Source organism: Ambystoma mexicanum, chromosome 1p (assembly GCF_040938575.1).
Source record: "Ambystoma mexicanum isolate Mex_15411 chromosome 1p, UKY_AmexF1_1, whole genome shotgun sequence".
Taxonomy (NCBI): Eukaryota; Metazoa; Chordata; class Amphibia; order Caudata; family Ambystomatidae; genus Ambystoma; species Ambystoma mexicanum.
The window spans coordinates 588155538-588175378 of NC_090921.1; the positions used below are offsets into that span (position 1 = coordinate 588155538).

Genomic DNA, 19841 nt, shown 5'->3' on the forward strand with positions numbered 1-19841 from the left:
GTTTGTTGATGGCTGAAAAATGCAGGCACCAGATTATCCCACTGTGTATCAATTCTCAAAATGCTCTTCTTCACATCTAAACCCCCACATTATGTGGTGACTTGCTACAGGTAGCTCTCACACTATCATGTGCATGATGATTTTTCACACCACAGAAGGTCCCCATGCCGAGGCTACCCCAAGTAGCTTAAGACCTTTCCTTGGTCTTGACTGTGTCAAAGCCGCACAAGATTCCTAAGGTCAGAGCAAGAACAAACTTTGCGATCTGCCATGCTGTGTTTAATACATTTTGGTTTTCTTCTGTTTTCTGTCTTGGAAATGGACTCCACAGTAACTAAGTGGAAATCCCATTGAGAAGCTGTCTGAACTAGATTTCTGAGAAGGACGCTTTGGATGGTTGATCAAGGTTATGTGTATGGTTCTTTTCATACGACCAATAGAACGTGAGCATTTTGCTCTCGTATTGGTTACATATTCTTTTGTAAATCTCACACTGAGATTTAATAATTAAAATCAACAGATCGTGGGCACATTAAATATTTTACTGCACATGCTCTGATTGAAACACAATCTTGATATTTTCAGCCAATATTATGGACAGCTTGTCAGTGGGCCCAAGGAGAACACACCAAAATCACACAGAATGTCTAGTTGAAAGCACTGCCCTCCCTGCCAGTCTCTCCACCAGGCTCTGAATCACTGTTGCTCTCCTTACTTCAGGTTTTCAGCTACATAGGTGCATAATAGGTACAGAGATATGATCTGATATGCTTAGCACTCAGAATGCAGGGCCCCTATCAAGCTTTCTTGTCAATATCCTCTGTGTTTATAACCAATGCCATTTTACTAGAACAACAGAACAGGTCCAACATTGCACAGTTTCAAACACTAGGTTTGGTTGTATTCATATTTTTATTGAATTCATATAGCGCTTTTCACCAAATGTGCCAGTAAAACTAAGAAAATAAGAACAGTATAATCAATATGTACAATGCAGTCCCGATAAAATCAGAAGAGGGGGGAAGAACAACGTTGGGTTATTAGAAAGAAGTGTCAACAGATGAGTTGTAATCTTAGTTTGAAAAATAAGTTGAAAGAGAGAGAGAAAGTGATAGAAAGGGGAAGGGCGTGCCAATGTTTGGGAGCAAGAAGGGCAAAGGTTCGGAAATGAGAAGATGCACCTGGTGGTTTAGGAACAGAAAGAAGAAACTGATTCTGGGAACGAAGAGGCCGGTAAGGCGAATACAAGGAAACAAGTGAAGAAAGATAAGGAGGGGCGACACCATGGGTACACTTAAAGACAAACAATAGGAAATGATAAAGTACACGCGAGCCAAATGAAAGAAGCAATATAGTAAGTAAAGAAGGTGTGATCAAGGAGAAAGAGAGAAAAGGAGACAAACAGAAGACTTATAGCTAGAATGAAAGGAAAGAAGATGATAGGCAGGAAGACCAAGAAGAAGAGATAAACAGTAGCGATACAGGAGAAAACCAAGCATGAAAGAAGAGGCTTAGTAGCATGAAAAGAAACATAGGGTCGGGCACAACGAATGTTAAACAGAGAATAGCAGCAGGATCAAGCAGTACAGGAAATATGTAAAGAGAACAAAAGAGAGGGGTCAAAGAATACACCCAAATTACGAGCAGAAGCAAAAGTTAGAGAAGAAGGAGGAAAGGAGAGAAAGGGAGGAGGAAGAGAAGGGGGGATTGGAGTAGCTGGAACAAAAAGAACCTCAGTCGTTGAAGGAATAAGATGGAGAAAGTGGGAAGACATCCAATTTTGAACTGTGGAAAGACAGAGATAGTGAAGTGCAAAGTAGCATCGGAAGAAGAGAAGGAAAAGAAGATGTGGGTGTCATATGAATAAAGATGAAAAGAAAGATTGAAAGATGAAATAAGAGCAGAAAGCGGGGCAGTATAGAATGAGAAAAGAAGGGGGCTGAGGACCGACCCTTGGGGGATGCCATAAAGGAGAGGATGAGAAGGGGAAGTGTGCCCTGCCACATCACTAAGTAAGACCCGTCAGAAAGACAAGAGCAGATCCATTTAAGAACAGGGCCAGATAAGCCAAAAGTTGAAAGATAAGAAATAATAAGAGAGTGATCAACATTATCAAATGCTACAGAAAGGTCTAGAAGGATGATTATGGAAGGAATATGATATTGAATGAGGAGCTGTGAGAAGAGCATTGGGAAATGCAAGAGAGCAGCCTCCGTAGAGTGAGAAGGTTGAAATCTAGATTGAAGAGGAGGAAAATGGGAATGAAGGTTAAGTTAGGCAGAGACTTGAGCATATGCAGCCTGCTCAAGAAGTTTAGATAAATATGGAAAAGAGAAATCGGTCAGAGATTAGCAGGCCTAGAAGGGACCAGGGAACGCTTCTTCAGGATTGGAAACATTAGTGAATGCTTAAAGAGGGAGGGAAAGAAAAAGTTGGAAAATGAAGAATTAATAAGATTGGTAAGATAAGCGAAAGATGATAAAAGATTAACATCAAATATAATTACAATCAACACAGTATTCCTTCATAATAAACAGTCTCAAATGAATGTTTTGGCTCATTTTCAAAACAACCAGATGGTGTGGCAGTATACTAGCCCGATGTTGCAGAAACACTTCACCATATGCAAAGTGGGTCTGCTAACTATATATAGCCAAACATTATGTCTCCACTTTCAGAGAAGTTACATCTCTTTTTCCCATGTCTACAACTTCGTTTCAATCTCTTACAGCCGTGATGCCGATCACAACAGCACCATCTCAAATTTCGGCAGAGCCCCACTTTGAGGTGAACCTCACCTTGACTAGCCTGAAATTCACCTCAGACCTGGCAGACCCCGCCTCAACCAAGTTCAACGAGACTCAGGACTCTCTGACCTCTCTGGTAGGTGGCCCTTTAAGATCCTCTGTTTCAAGTAAACATGTTTAGCAGCTAAAGGTTTATCTTTGACAAATTCCCTTTTCCTTCATCTAGCTAAACCCACTTCTGAAGAACACTGACCTGGGCCCCGCATCCAGTGGCTGCAAAGTGGTTTCCTTCAGGTAGGTCTCCAGCCTCAGTTCCCATCACATCCAAGAGGAGATGAAAATGCATCATACTGTGATATTGATCAAATATTGCCTTCATCAATGAATGGCCGGGGTCTTCCTCTATCTAAGGGTGTATCTGTGAGGCCAGTGATTAGGGTCGGACGTGTTAAAATCACATCCCTATCTTCCCAGCAAAACACCTGCAGGGCTTGAAAAGTGGACTGATAAGAATTATCCCATTCCCCAAAATTCCTTTAAAAATTCCAATAGGGCTAGGGCAAAAATAGCCCATGCTATGAAAGGTAAATTAAGTGAAACATGTTTTAAATACACCTAGAAACTGATGACTGGTTCCCACTGAGGGATTCCAATATACCACAAGGACATCTCTTTCCCTACAGACAAAGATAATGTTCCAGTGGGAGGGGTCATGTTCTTATTATCAAATGGAAAGACTTAATGCAATATGCGCTTTAATTGCAGGTCAGCAAACAGTGCTGGTGATACTGCAGTCAGTATGGCGTGCACCTACAAGAACGATTCTTCTGCACCAAAGTTTGACAGGATAGTGATATATCGGGAGCTGAGCAACCAGACACAGGGTGTCACTTCGTTGGGACCATACAGCCTGGACCAGACCAGCCTCTTTGTCGATGGTGAGTCACCTTTTGCGCATGGCGAGGAGTCCAGAGCTGGTTCTCCTCTGATCCATTTTGCTGTCTTCCCATTTCTTCCTCCCTCCAAGTCACTAACTCTGCATGTCTTTCAACTTCCAGGTTACAATGAAGCCAGACCTGTGCCCAGCACTACCAGTGAGTATTGCATTATAATAGCTCCTGAGTGTCTGTTACCCTGATCATAGAGATGCAGAAATGTAACATTTATTGTGAAGTAGTTCCTATTCCTTTAGGCCTGAGACAGCTATTTCAATAATAAAGGAAGCTTTCTCCAGCAGTTTGTTGATTGCTGAAAAATGCAGGCACCAGATTATCCCACTGTGTATCAATTCTCAAAATGTTCTCCTTCACATCTAAACCCCCACATTATGTGGTGACTTGCTACAGGTAGCTCTCACACTATCATGTGCATGATGATTTTTCACACCACAGAAAGTCTCCATGCCGAGGCTACTCCAAGTAGCTTAAGACCGTTTTCTTGGTTTTAACTGTGTCAAAGCCGCACACGATTCTAAGGTCAGAGCAAGAACAAACTTTGTGATCTGCCATGCTGTGTTTAATACATTTTGGTTTTCTTCTGTTTTCTGTCTTGGAAATGGACTCCACAGTAACTAAGTGGAAATCCCATTGAGAAGCTGTCTGAACTAGATTTCTGAGAAGGACCCTTTGGATGGTTGATCAAGGTTATGTGTATGGTTCTTTTCATACGACCAATAGAACGTGAGCATTTTGCTCTCGTATTGGTTACATATTCTTTTGTAAATCTCACACTGAGATTTAATAATTAAAATCAACAGATCGTGGGCACATTAAATATTTTACTGCACATGCTCTGATTGAAACACAATCTTGATATTTTCAGCCAATATTATGGACAGCTTGTCAGTGGGCCCAAGGAGAACACACCAAAATCACACAGAATGTCTAGTTGAAAGCACTGCCCTCCCTGCCAGTCTCTCCACCAGGCTCTGAATCACTGTTGCTCTCCTTACGTCAGGTTTTCAGCTAAATGGGTGCATAATAGGTACAGAGATATGATCTGATATGCTAAGCACTCAGAATGCAGGACCCCTATCAAGCTTTCTTATCAATATCCTATGTGTTTATAACCAATGCCATTTTACCAGAACAACAGAACTGGTCCAACATTGCACAGTTTCAAACATTAGGTTTGTTTGTATTCATATTTTTTATTGAATTCATATAGCGCTTTTTGCCAAAAGTGCCAGTAAAACTAAGGAAATAACAACGGTATAATCAATATGTACAATGCAGTCCAGATAAAATCAGAAGAGGGGGGAAGAACAACGTTGGGTTATTAGAAAGAAGTGTCAACAGATGAGCTGTAATCTTAGATGAAAAATAAGTTGAAAGAGAGAGAGAAAGTGATAGAAAGGGGAAGGACGTGCCAATGTTTGGGAGCAAGAAGGGCAAAGGTTCGGAAATGGAAAGATGCACCTGGTGGTTTAGGAACAGAAAGTAGAAACTGATTCTGGGAACGAAGAGGCCGGTAAGGCGAATACAAGGAAACAAGTGAAGAAAGATAAGGAGGGGCGACACCATGGGTACACTTAAAGACAAACAATAGGAAATGATAAAGTACACGCGAGTCAAATGAAAGAAGCAATATAGTAAGTAAAGAAGGTGTGATCAAGGAGAAAGAGAGAAAAGGAGACAAACAGAAGACTTATAGCTAGAATGAAAGGAAAGAAGATGATAGGCAGGAAGACCAAGAAGGAGAGATAAACAGTAGCGATACAGGAGACAACCAAGCATGAAAGAAGAGGCTTAGTAGCATGAAAAGAAACATAGGGTCAAACACAACGAATGTTAAACTGAGAATAGCAGCAGGATCAAGCAGTACAGGAAATATGTAAAGAGACCAAAAGAGAGGGGTCAAAGAATACACCCAAATTACGAGCAGAAGCAAAAGTTAGAGAAGAAGGAGGAAAGGAGAGAAAGGGAGGAGGAAGAGAAGGGGGGATTGGAGTAGCTGGAACAAAAAGAACCTCAGTCTTTGAAGGAATAAGATGGAGAAAGTGGGAAGACATCCAATTTTGAACTGTGGAAAGACAGAGATAGTGAAGTGCGAAGTAGCATCGGAAGAAGAGAAGGAAAAGAAGATGTGGGTGTCAAATGAATAAAGATGAAAAGAAAGATTGAAAGATGAAATAAGAGCAGATAGCGGGGCAGTATAGAATGAGAAAAGAAGGGGGCTGAGGACCAACCCTTGGGGGATGCAATAAAGGAGAGGATGAGAAGGGGAAGTGTGCCCTGCCACGTCACTGGGTAAGATGCGTCAGAAAGACAAGAGCAGATCCCTTTAAGAACAGGGCCAGATAAGCAAAAAGTTGAAAGATAAGAAATAATAAGAGAGTGATCAACATTATCAAATGCTACAGAAAGGTCTAGAAGGATGATTATGGAAGGAAGATGATATTGAATGAGGAGCTGTGAGAAGAGCATTGGGAAATGCAAGAGAGCAGCCTCCGTAGAGTGAGAAGGTTGAAATCCAGATTGAAGTGGAGGAAAATGGGAATGAAGGTTAAGTTAGGCAGAGACTTGAGCATAAGCAGCCTGCTCAAGAAGTTTAGATAAATATGGAAAAGAGAAATCGGTCAGAGATTAGCAGGCCTAGAAGGGACCAGGGAACGCTTCTTCAAGATTGGAAAAATGAGTGAATGCTTAAAGAGGGAGGGAAAGAAAAAGTTGGAGAATGAAGAATTAATAAGATTGGTAAAATAAGGGAAAGATGAGAATAGATTAACATTAAATATAATTACAATCAACGCAGTATTCCTTCATAATAAACAGTCTCAAATGAATGTTTTGGCTCATTTTGAAAACAACCAGATGGTGTGGCAGTATACTAGCCCGATGTTGCAGAAACACTTCACCATATGCAAAGTGGGTCTGCTAACTATATATAGCCAAACATTATATCTCCGCTTTCAGAGAAGTTACATCTCTTTTTCCCATATCTACAACTTCATTTCAATCTCTTACAGCCTTGATGCCGATCACAACAGCACCATCTCAAATTTCGGCAGAGCCCCACTTTGAGGTGAACCTCACCTTGACTAGCCTGAAATTCACCTCAGACCTGGCAGACCGTGCCTCAACCAAGTTCAACGAGACTCAGGACTCTCTGACCTCTCTGGTAGGTGGCCCTTTAAGATTCTCTGTTTCAAGTACAAATGTTTAGCAGCTAGAGGTTTATCTTTGACAAATTCCCTTTTCCTTCATCTAGCTAAACCCACTTCTGAAGAACACTGACCTGGGCCCCGCATCCAGTGGCTGCAAAGTGGTTTCCTTCAGGTAGGTCTCAAGCCTCAGTTTCCATCACATCCAAGAGGAGATGAAAATGCATCATACTGTGATATTGATCATATATTTCCTTCATCAATGAATGGCCGGAGTCTTCCTCTATCTAAGGGTGTATCTGTGAGGCCAGTGATTAGGGTCGGACGTGTTAAAATCACATCCCTATCTTCCCAGCAAAACACCTGCAGGGCTTGAAAAGTGGACTGATAAGAATTATCCCATTCCCCGAAATTCCTTTAAAATTCTAATAGGGCTAGGGCAGAAATAGCCCATGCTATGAAAGGTAAATTAAGTGAAACATGTTTTAAATACACCTACAAACTGATGACTGGTTCCCACTGAGGGATTCCAATATACCACAAGAACATCTCTGTCCCTACAGACAAAGATAATGTTCCAGTGGGAAGGGTCATGGTCTTATTATCAAATGGAAAGACTTAAATCAATATGCGCTTTAATTGCAGGTCAGCAAACAGTGCTGGTGATACTGCAGTCAGTATGGTGTGCACCTACAAGAACGATTCTTCTGCACCAAGGTTTGAGAGGATAGTGATATATCGGGAGCTGAGCAACCAGACACAGGGTGTCACTTCGTTGGGACCATACAGCCTGGACCAGACCAGCCTCTTTGTCGATGGTGAGTCACCTTTTGCGCATGGCAAGGAGTCCAGAGATGGTTCTCCTCTGATCCATTTTGCTGTCTTCCCATTTTCTCCTCCCTCCAAGTCACTAACTCTGCATGTCTTTCAACTTCCAGGTTACAATGAAGCCAGACCTGTGCCCAGCACTACCAGTGAGTATTGCATTATGACAGCTCCTGAGTGTCTGATACCCTGATCATAGAGATGCAGAAATGTAACTTTTATTGTGAAGTAGTTCCTATTCCTTTAGGCCTGAGACAGCTATTTCAATAATAAAGGAAGCCATCTCCAGCAGTTTGTTGATTGCTGAAAAATGCAGGCACCAGATTATCCCACTGTGTATCAATTCTCAAAATGTTCTCCTTCACATCTAAACCCCCACATTATGTGGTGACTTGCTACAGGTAGCTCTCACACTATCATGTGCATGATGATTTTTCACACCACAGAAGGTCCCCATCCCGAGGCTACTCCAAGTAGCTTAAGACCTTTCCTTGGTCTTGACTGTGTCAAAGCCGCACAAGATTCCTAAGGTCAGAGCAAAAACAAACTTTGCGATCTGCTATGCTGTGTTTAATACATTTTGGTTTTCTTCTGTTTTTGCTCTTGAAAATGGACTCCACAGTAACTAGATGAAATCCCACTGAGACGCTGTCTGAACTAGATTTCTGAGTAGGCCCCTATAGATGGTTGATCAAGGTTATGTGTATGGTCCTTCTCATATGACCAATAGAACGTAAGCATTTTGCTCTCGTTTTGGTTACATGTTCTTTTGTAAATCTCACATTGAGATTTACTAATTAAAATCAACAGATCGTGGGCACATTAAATATTTTACTGCACATGCTCTCATTGAAACACAAGCTTGATGTTTTCAGCCAATATTATGGATAGCTTGTCAGTGGGCCCAAAGAGAACACACCACAATCACACAGAATGTCTAGTTGAAAGCACTGCCCTCCCTACCAGTCTCTCCACCAGGCTCTGAATCACTGTGGCTCTCCTTCCTTCAGACTTTCAGCTACATAGATGCATAATAGGGACAGAGATATGACCTGATATGCCTAGCACTCAGAATGCAGAATCCCTATAAAGCTTTCTTATCAATATCCTATTGGTTTATAACCAATAGTATTTTGATAGACAAATGAAGCAACCCCTGCAACCAGCACTACCAGTGAGTCTTACATGATAATGACCATTGATTGTCGATTGAGTTGCAGCAAGTTAACTTTAAATACAAAGGCAACCATTAGCCTGTAAAACAATTATTTCTGTAAGAAGGAAGCTGCCTCAAAAAATGGCAAAATAATCGAGACACCAGATAAACCAACCCCTGAACAAGCCTCGAAATATTCTCCTTTACAATTAAATTCGACATGTTGTGGTGTTTTGTTTCAAGTACCTCCTACACGATCATCTGCATGCCGATTTTTTAAGTGGTACAAAAGAAACCCGCAAACCACATATGAAAAAATCCCCAGTCTGGCGGCCCCTTCTGGGGTCCTGACTACGAACTAGTGCAAGGAGGTTTCTCTGACCGGAGCAAAAACAAAAATCAATTGATGTTATAACATTAAGTCCCAAGCTACCATATGACCCAGCCACCATATGCCCATCCGTCAAATTAGATATGCTAATTGGGAGGGCATGTAATGGCCGACATAGGAGTTAGGGCTCCAATGCTCTTAGAACATGGCAGCCTTCAGAGATAGCAGCTAGAATGCTCTGTCATAAACAGAACGAGACAAGAGACTAGCCAGAGAATGTTGAAGTGGAAGGCCCATAATTGACGTTATTGCCCTCTCTCTGCCACTGTATTGTCCGCAGTGGAACTGATAGCTTTCCAATGTTGTAATCTATGGGGACTAATACACTTGTGTTACGAAACATTACTATACAAATTAGGCCGAAACACTGTCAAACAACTTTTGTAACTGGTCTTCTGAGTGGGCCCTTACAAATTGTTGATCACGGTTATACCATAATGCCATGACAACTTAGCTATCTTATTGATTTGGTTGTTAATCTGAAACTTAATACATTAGCAATAACCGAGGTCCAGGCACATCACATATGTCTCTGCATATACAACTCACACATTATTGTTGATATGTTTGTTGGTGTTCTCCCTTTCTGCTCCCCTCCCCTTCTGTTCCATGTGTCGATTGCACGGGCCTTGCAATTGTAAGCAGTCATGTTAGGCTTCCCAGCTTCTGCACTTCTGCCCACCTCGCTCTTTGCATTTACACTGGTCTGTAATCTCCAGAACTGTGAATAACCTTTTATTACTCTGCTCTGTTGCCTCTGTTCTTCTCCCCTACCCACACCCACACCCCCGACCCCCGCTCCCGTCATCCTCTTGGAGCTCTACAAAGTCTTCTGCGCAGTCCAGCTGGCGCCTTCTAAAACTTCATTAAATACATATACAAATGACAATGTCCCCTTCCTTCCAGCCATGAAAACAACACCAACAGCACCAGCTCTGGTTCCAGTTGAAGCTCAGTTCACCCTTAATTTCACGCTCACCGACCTGCTATTCACTTCTGGCATGGAGAAACCTGGCTCCACCCTCTTCAACATCACGGAGATGATAACGACAGCTCTGGTAGGTCTTGCTTAACTGACATCAGCAAACTCAAATTATTTCATACCTGCTCTGTTTATTAGTGTTGGGGTTGGGGAATCCAAACAGCCTACAAACTGGTATTTGAATACACTAGCTTGACCTGGCTATCATTGGCCCAGGCTCTCTCTCTCTCTCTCTCTCTCTGTTTTATTACATATGAGTGCTGCGAAAGTCTCCTTGTGAATTGGACTCAGCGCTTTACACTCTATGCTTAAGTTCATAGGAAGCCCAGGCGCAGAGTGAGATGCAGCTCAGATCTGAGTCTAACACATGTAGAGATTGGGCCTTTACCTGGCTGGGATGAAGCCAGGGGACTTTTATCCACTCGCCCCCCCACCCCCCCCAGGATTTTACCTGATAGCTCCAGCCCAGAAAAAGTCAGTCGAAAGACTTCAGACCTCGCTGCATAAATGTACATTATTTGGGAGTAAAGAGCGGCAGGGGGGGTCATAACTGAGCAGGCAATGACCCTTTGGACTTAAATTGCCATTCAACCCTTTGGCAAAACAATGAGACCATGGACGATAAAGTCCCAACCAACCCCAAGAAGTTCTCCTGTGCAAGCTGGGTGAGAGTGGGCAGAGGGGGTGGAGGGCTGCACTGGCACTACCCACTGGCCTCTGGATGATCTGTGTGAGAGACAGAGTCTTACAGCCATTGCGTGAGCTCATCATGCTACCCAACTGTGGCAGAAGCACACCGGTTACTTGGATTACTTTTAAACTGTACGGCTGTGCCAGTAGGCCCTTTGCATAGGCCGCATTCTTATAATGCAGGGATGTATGTTGGTGTCCACGCTGCGATGACCACCTCTCGCTTCTTTGGCGAGACATTCAGCGGCTGAACCTCCCTCTTCTAATGCAATGGCCATTCTGCTCCATACTTGTGGGATTGTCCTGTACCATGACCTCACCGGTTGTCACAAAGGGGTCATCTTACATGTGTCCAGACATTGCACGGACTGGAACGCATATGAAATGCACTTCCCTGCATGAAGTCACCTCCTTGCAACAATGATTGCATAACCGTGCACTGAAACCCTGGTGGTGGTCACAGGTTACTGGGCATCTTTGCACCTGAGTATAAACTGCCTCTTGTCAAGTGCATGCATGATGGTGGGAGGCATCCCTAGCCACCTGCATAGGGGTGTTGCCAGGTCAAGAAGAAAAGTGGGGCTGCGCTAATGTCAGGACTCTCGGGACTCGGGCTCGCTAGTCTTTTGGCTGTAGCCCCTGAGCTTCTATCTGGGGCTACAACCAAAAGGCCCCTCAACCCCGTCCCTCCCCCCCTAGCGACGCCTCTGCCACATCTATAGCAACTCCACCCACATCAAAATCAGATGCGGCCGGGATGCTGTTGTATTTGTATGGTGGACTGGGTGACATTCTATCCCTCCACTCTGCTTTGCAAATCCATTGAAATCACGGGGTCTCTTAACGTTTTACTCATGCTTTTTGGGCATGCTTATTACATACCTCTTCCACCAAAATGGACCCCACAAAATGTTGGTGCGTTTCCTTATGCCAAACAATAGAAGAAAAACGCTGTGACATACATTGTTTGCAATTTAAAATAAATAAAAAAAGGGAAGACAGCTGAATCTACCAGACGTCTTTTCTATATTGGCTGTGTGATTGCTAAACGGTCTTTATCTGGAAATCTGCACATGCCTCCCACCCGCAACCCCACCTCCCCCCGCCTTGAAGACTTTCTGAAAGATCTGGCGATGGTAAACGAGTGTGAAGACCAATATGTGTTAACAGTGGCTGCCACCTGTCCCCCGAAGGATATCTGGGCTCCAAACAGGGATTACCTCTGTAACTTGCTACCGACAATGAACCCTCACCGTGTCTACCCCCTAATTTCTTACCTAATGTCATGTGATACAGGGTTAGAGTTCAAAGATACTATATGCTGTGATAACATGTTGAACTTGTACTGGCCCTTGCCTGTTGTGACTCTCTTTAAAGTAAAGTTTTTTAAAAATTTGACTTTGACCTGCACTTGTCTTATGTTTTGTCTTCTTAATGTCATCACTGTACAGATCGACCCTCTGTTGAACAGCACGAGCCTGGGACCTGCCTTTTCTGGGTGCACTGTACAGACGTTCAGGTATGGCCGGGGTGCAACTTTCTCCCTTCTTCATTGCTTTCATGCAAGACCTAAAAAAACGTCCTTCTAAAAAAAACATATGACTAGTAGCGAGCCCTTAATCTTCTGAACTTAAATGAGCCCGGTACTGTGCCCCCTTCCTTTATCAATCATTTCAACCTTTCCTCCTGGTAAACTCTCTCCCTGGGTGTAGTCACCCAACAGCATTCCAACATGTGCTGTACGTTTGCCCTGTGGGGTTAAACTGCTGCTGGAACGCTTTTCCTCCATTTTCTGTCTCTCCCTCTCTTCATTGGCTTGACTGGCTGAGGTGCTCGGAAGTGATTCCATTTTATCCTAGAACGCCCACTACCCAATAATAAGCCTGCTACTAGCAACTGTTATAAACTGCAGACTGGCTTTGATGACACCTTGCCTCGACGAGAAATTATGAACTGGGTCAGGCTGTAGTCTATTCTCCATATAGTGTTTGAATTTAGCGACAGACAGATTGCTGGTTGGTGTGAACGTCTTTAGTAAGATAGAGCGATAAAGCCCCACAGCGAGCCTGGATCAACTGACGAGGTGGAATCGCTATGGACAGGAACTCACATGGGTTCTGTAATGCATGTACATAAAATGCTCCACATCTACCTTTTCCCATGACAATTATCTTTTTGGTGAAAGTGGAGTTAGATCACATAGTTCTGGAGGCAGACGGGCCTCATGCACACTCTTCCACTCTCAGGTCCCTTGCTTGGTTAGGACATTTACACGTCCATGAGTGACATCCCTAGCCCGGTCCTCTTCGGGCAACAGTGCTGGCTCAAGTATGCTACCCTCTCCAGGTTCCAAGCCTTACTGTCACTTGTTAACATTTTGTTGTATAGGACCTTCCCAACCCTCACCAGTTTAGAGCACTGAAAGGGAACCTACCGTAATGAAAGGGGAAGTTTGGCTCTGACCTGAATTCTTGCCTTACCTCTCTGTAGTGCATATTCAATCTGGTGCCCCCCCCTCCCTGACCCATGGGGTTGGGGGTTTAGCTTTGCGTTGGGTTTAGTGCACTGAATCACTTTGAATAGGGGATATTTGGGTGGTGGACTAAGGGGTATATTTGTGGGCTACTACGGTGTCCATCACCACCTTCTTTCAGTCTAGATTTGTTGATCAAGCCCAACGGATACTATCTTTCATGACTTTGTCAAACCTCTTGACAGTGTCATATGTATATGGATGATAAAGTGCCCTATTCCATTTCCCCCCCAGGCACCACCTCATTTCTTCTGTCCGCTGTTATCAGTCAGTAGAACCATTCAGAAGCCTTCTCTTTTAAACACCTCATCCAAAAAGGAGATAATGTTTCTGATATAAATTCCTTTGGTTATTGATATTTCTACCCATCATGTCAATGAATTATTGAGAAGTATGCAGTACATAGCTATGTCCCTGCTACATATAGAACCTATTAGCTCCATTCCTTGTACCAAGCAATTTGGGTCCCCTCACCTGGGTCGTAGGTGGGGGTGAGCCTGACACGCCTTTTGACTGGTTTCCCACTGCACGTACTCCCTGACTGCACCGACAATGCGGAAATTGCACAATGCGAACCAATATCCGCATTGGGTGCACTTCTTGATCATCCCTTAGTGGCCTTCATGTCCCAATGACCCAACGTGCTTACGTGGGCCTACAAAGGGAATGATCCTCTTTCCACATGACTCCCTTCCATAGGTATTTGATCGCTTATGGGGCACAACCCTTACAACCTCAGGCTCTTAAGCAACATCCTGTCGCAGCTTTTCTTCCTGGCGCACTCCCTGATCTCCCTTAAGGATTGTTTTTCAGCTACATCAAGGTCTCACTCTGGTTGGGACACAGCCATTGGCTTCCAATGCAATGAAGGTACATTCTCCAGATCTGATTTCATATCCGTAACTTCCCAGCCGCTTGGTTTGTACCAATCTACGGTCTACATCCTTTCCTTATCAACCTCCATACATTGAACTCATTCTCCACAGAATTGGGTATGAAGTAGGAACACTATTCGGCCATGCCCAAGAATGATAAGAGGTTGTTTCTGATGTTGGTTAGTACATCACGCTGGAGTACCCTGGCCCTTTATTATATGCCCTAGGACGGTATTCAATGAGGTCTCGATTAACCTTGCATTTTTACCTGATAAGGGTTATTTCCGACTCTGATATCATCTCTAGTATTCTTTATAATCTTTGGTTTTTTCTCAGCTGACCTTGTCAGACCCCAGGGTGTAATCTTGAGAAACAGTCCTGGTACTTTGTTCTCTGACTGGACAGCCTTTACATGGCAAGCCTGAAGTGTGAGGCAACTCAAACCAGGCTGAACGGCATGTGGATATACTGGTATGCAGGCGGTTCTGGTACACCTGCACATTTTCTTTGGCCTGCATTTCAAAGGAAGTGCATTAATAGAGATATTTTCACTATCCCATAACTTTCTCCATAAACAGCATTGGCATAAGGGTCACAAGGGTTCATTCGGTGCTTCCATTGTGTAAGTGGTTCACCTGGTGTGGGAAGACACATCATGGGAGAAGGCATGTTTTGCATATCTGTGTTGTCTGTAGGGGTATCTCCCCATCCCAAGCCCACACGTTTACACACTGCTCTGTGATGATGTATCTGTTCTAACTTTGCACTATAGCATGTCCCACCCCTGGGCTCACAGCATTGTCTACAGTTGTTGTTGCTCCTTTTTCGTTTCTTGCTGGCTTTATTCTTTTTGCTTTCTTTTTTCCCCTCTTTGTGCTTGCTCTGATGCACACACACTGCAAGCATTTAGCAGTGCACCATTTAGAGCGGCCTGTTTGCAGCATTCTTCATTCCTAGGCACTGGCCGCTGCCCACGTCCTGGTTGAGAATAAATCTGACCCCAATGAAGAATTTGTGGCAGTTATGTGGGCAGGTGTAAGACTCCATAAAAAGCGTTTTATGGGAAGTGGACAGACTCCAATGATGCATGTTAGGCTGCAATGTGGGAATGAGTGATACTTGATTGAAGCATCTGAGATCAGCGATTTGCGAATTGATGAGAGGCAATGCAATGCAGAAGGCATGAGATGGGATCATTCATGTACCATTGAAGTGCATGAAGCCAAGGCACGGGAGTGAGTGACACATTAATAATGTCCTGGAGCTGGTTCTATGGAGATCAGTTAAAACCAACACAGAGGTTGGATGGAGATGTGTGGGAAGGTGAGTGATGCCAAGGCAGGAATAAGCCCCGGGATGTGAGGCAAGAGTGAAGATCCATTGGCATGTACAAGGGCAGTGACAGAGGGATGTGGAGAACACAGATTACATCATTAGAGTGCAGGGTGGAATACGTCCATGGAATGAGTGTGCCATAGCTATGTGCATTCTAAGCATCCAGGTGCAGTACTCCTTGCAGTGCACTCTCCAAGCTCATCAAGAACAAATATTCCCTTTTTGGTTCTTCAACAGTGCCGGCACCAAAGTGAAGATGGTCTGTATGTACAGAAATAGCTCTACGTCACCCACGTTTGACAAGGTGGCACTCTACCGGGAGATCAGTAACAAAACTGAGGGCATTACCAAATTAAATGCCTACGACATGGACAAAAGCAGCCTCTACGTGAACGGTGAGAACCACAGATCCCTTTCCTAAGTTAAAGTGAAGAGTGCAAGTGTTGGGATTCAGTGGGTGCAATATTCCCAGAAGGCATTCTGGTGTGGTCGGACAATGGTAAGAAAGACCTTTTGTCTCTTTCAGATTTTGGGTTCATGTTCGTTTTTAAGCTAACCTTTTAAGAGGGTCTAAGAATAATGGTTCTGATTATGACCAACTCCTACCAGCTGCAGATTTATCAACCTTCCCCCTTTACATCGGGGAGGGAGGGAGCTCGTGGATGGGGGTGGACTGTAGGAGGGCTAGCTGGCATTAGGCTTCACTACAGAATGCACACTTGCTAATCCTAAACCAATTGGGATTTAATCAGAAGGGGATGCGGTTCAGTGGCTATGTGACACCGGATTTCTACTCCTGTTTTTCCCTTTGGGCAAGCTGTTTTGGGAATGCTACCAAATAGGATTTTAGGTTGTGTTATCGTATGTTGTGTTATGTTACATTATGTTAACTGGGCCTTTTTAAGCTCGCTGTCACCAGCTGGACATGGAGTATCAAATGATGATCCAACGGTTCATCCTCTGCATCCTCTCTCTCTCTGTCTTTCTCTTTATCTCTTTCTCTCTTTATCTCTCTCTCTCACTCTCAATCTTTCTCTCAATCTCTCTCTCTCTTTCTCTCTCAGAGTAACGTAACATAAATTTGATCTTACTGAGACAACATGAATGTTATCTTACTCAGGAAAGCACATTTTCTAACAGCAACATTTTGAATAAAAATAGAAAATACTTAGAAGGTTATCATTGCAAGATGAAAAATCTTGTACACAACTATTGTACTCTTTTTATATAACCAAATGAGAAAGGGGAACGGTATAAATAGCACCAAGTCCAGTCCAGGCTGCTTTAAATAAAATCAAAGTGCATTTTGGGAACACAAGAAAGACTACAGATCTTTATGTTTGACAAATATGGCTGTGATGAAAGTGGTGTATACCTGGACAACCAAGTACATAATGCGCTATGGCCTGGCTGTTCATTTCATTTTTCACAACGTTCACTCTAACATTGAAAGGTTAAAATGTTTATAACTTTGAAGCATATGTACGGATTTCAACAGCTTCCAGATTTGGATGTGAGGGTAATATAGCTGTGATATCTGTTACCCCTTTGAGTTCCAAGCACTACCTGAAAATAATGGTTTCTTTTCGTGTCATAATTTTCATCCATGCATATACTTTGTTTCAAAAGCACCAATATCCTTTCAAAATACATATAAAGCTTTTTAGATATCTGTCTATTTGGGAGTTGGCATGTGTACAGCCATAGCAATACACTGGGTATTGCAAGTTAATTAGGTTAGATTAGTAAATGGCCTTGTGTGAATCTTAGGACTGTTGGAGAAGGAAGGTCTGATAGCCTGGGAAGCTCAGTCTACATATGCATTGCCCAACATGAGACTTGGCATGCGGCATTCAACCAGTGTTATAAACGTACTGCTGGTGACACACATACATATGTTCCCATTCTAAGTAGCACTCACTCTGCAGCATTTTGTAATTGTCTCTTATCATGCACTTTCACAGTTTGTATGTCTTGTAGTTAACATGTCTTAACATTTATTTCTGTATATTGATGTCAATCATCTTTTATTTCCAGGATACAATGAGGCCATTCCAGAAATACACGCTACTAGTAAGTATAACATTTACTTTGTATTTGTGTACCTTCTTGGAGGAGTGCAGAGGAGGGTCACGAGGAGAAACTGTCAGGCAGGGCAGCGGGGGGGGGGGATCCACCCAGACAAAAAGGCTCTAAACTGTACCTGAAAACATCAAAGTTGACTTATCTCAAGGAAAGTGGGGGGGCTTCAAAATGTCTGCCTAAGAAGTAATATAAATTGACTGGAGCAAGAATTTGTTGAAATGCAGCTACTCCACACTCTCAGGTGCCCAACACAGATTGTGTGCTTTTCCCGGTAGAAGATTGAGTTTGAAGCATTTTGAACAACTCTTCCACTTAGCCATTTGGCACGTTCTCTCCTTTTGCTGAGAATTAAAATAAATGGGCCACCATTGGACGCAGATGTTGTTTTCATCTGGTCTGATATAATTAGAAGTCGTCATGATCCATTAATGCAGCCGCAACTTAAAAATTTCGATATTTTTACTTGAGTGTTCATGTAGGTTTGTCATGATAGATTTCTGGAACGGGGAATATGTCGATGCTCCCGGGTGGAGCTGCTGGGTGCTGGGATCTACTGGAGGACATTGCGCTTAATATCACAAGAGTGGCTATAGGGCACCTCTAGTCAAAAAGATCTTGTGAGCGAGACAGGATGTTAATGAGGACATTCGCTGGGCACTATGCGGCAATGCACTGCAGGTATCCTGTGCCCCAGGCTCAGGAATGGCGCTACAGCAGACAACTCCCAGTGTCCACATCACTGTCTGTATTTCTCTTTCCTTCCAGCTGTAGAACCACCTATTGTTGTAGTCACCAACGCCCCAGTTGAGAGCATCAGGACCGTAAACTTCACTTTAAACCTCACCATTACCAACTTGCCCTACACAGAGGATCTAGCTGCAACTCCCCCGTCAACAAAGTTCAACGCCACTTCCATTGTCATGCAAGCTCTGGTAAGTGTGGGTGCATGGTATTTCCTTTTCTGCCATTCTTTATACCTACAAGCGATTTTTCATGAAGTGCTTTTTGTAATCACTTCCAGATTGACTCTGTCTTAAAGAACAGCAGCATCGGAGCAAAGTACCAGGGCTGCAGCATTGACTCATTCAGGTAAGCTGGGAGCTTGTGTTCTCAGGCCACGGGACGAGATATGTGACAATGACGAACCCGGGCCAGACTTGACTGACTAGGGAGGTGTCTTGAAACACTTGTGTATAGGCGCGCTATAAATGCCATATCATATCATATCATATCATATCCTATCATATCATTGGCCATGGTCTATGTGCATGATTCTTCCACTGCAAGGCCTATTGGTTAGCATGTGCTTCCTGCTTGTGCGCCAATGTCTGCAAATCAATCGGCAGGGAGTGCAGGGTCTAAGAGGCCAATTGGAGAATGTGGGCCTACTTAGACGAGTGATGAAGCTGTGCAAGCACCATGCCAGCTGTGGGGTGCTGGGTGGCTTCATCCTATGGTTGGTCATGACAGAATGACCCTATCATGCAGTAATCTATACATGGACACTGCACTTGGCAATCCAGTTGCTCTTCTTGATTCCATCGACTGTGATCTCATGCCGTCCCATTTCTCTCTCGTAGCAAAGGCACTGCTGAGTCACAGACCAAGCTGAATGCCATCTGCACACTGAAGAAAGAGGCCACCGGACCCCAGTTTGACAAAGTGGCCATCTACCAGGAGATCAAACAGAAGACCACAAACATCACCTTGTTGGGCAACTACCATATGGACCCAAATAGTCTCTATGTTGATGGTAAGAGGACCTGTAACAGCAGTTTTAATACAAGAATTCTATGTTAGAGGGGGGATGTGTCTTTGGTTAATGAGCCATGGCACGGGGAGCTGTGCCAATCTTCTGCAGGCTCTAGCTTTGAAAGGAATTTATGACTACCAAATAATGAAGGGAACAAGGAACCAGACCAGGCCAGATAATTTGCATGCACCTCCAACCTATCCTCAAAATGAATGCTGGCAAATAGAAGTAGCACAGCCCAGTTTGACACAGTGGCCAACTAAGAGGAGATCAAACAGAAGAACATCAACATCACAATGTTGGGCAGCTGCCATCTGGACAAATATAGCCTCTATGTTGATGGTAAGGGGACATGTAACTACCCAGA

At 43.6% G+C, this 19841-nt stretch overlaps 1 protein-coding gene across 1 annotated transcript in view; it reads left to right on the forward strand.

Annotated features, from left to right (window-relative positions):
- The first annotated feature begins 3546 nt into the window (after positions 1–3546).
- LOC138498010 (mucin-16-like) overlaps positions 3547–19841 on the forward strand; it is an 86786-nt gene continuing 70491 nt past the window's right edge. Inside the window, exons 1-13 of the mRNA XM_069621835.1 lie at positions 3547–3685; positions 3806–3841; positions 6715–6866; positions 6957–7024; positions 7495–7667; positions 7788–7823; positions 10128–10279; positions 12345–12412; positions 15874–16031; positions 17674–17709; positions 18487–18653; positions 18743–18810; positions 19302–19474. Of these exons, the coding sequence (XP_069477936.1) occupies positions 3547–3685; positions 3806–3841; positions 6715–6866; positions 6957–7024; positions 7495–7667; positions 7788–7823; positions 10128–10279; positions 12345–12412; positions 15874–16031; positions 17674–17709; positions 18487–18653; positions 18743–18810; positions 19302–19474 (1426 nt within the window). The remainder of the gene's footprint in view (positions 3686–3805; positions 3842–6714; positions 6867–6956; positions 7025–7494; positions 7668–7787; positions 7824–10127; positions 10280–12344; positions 12413–15873; positions 16032–17673; positions 17710–18486; positions 18654–18742; positions 18811–19301; positions 19475–19841) is intronic.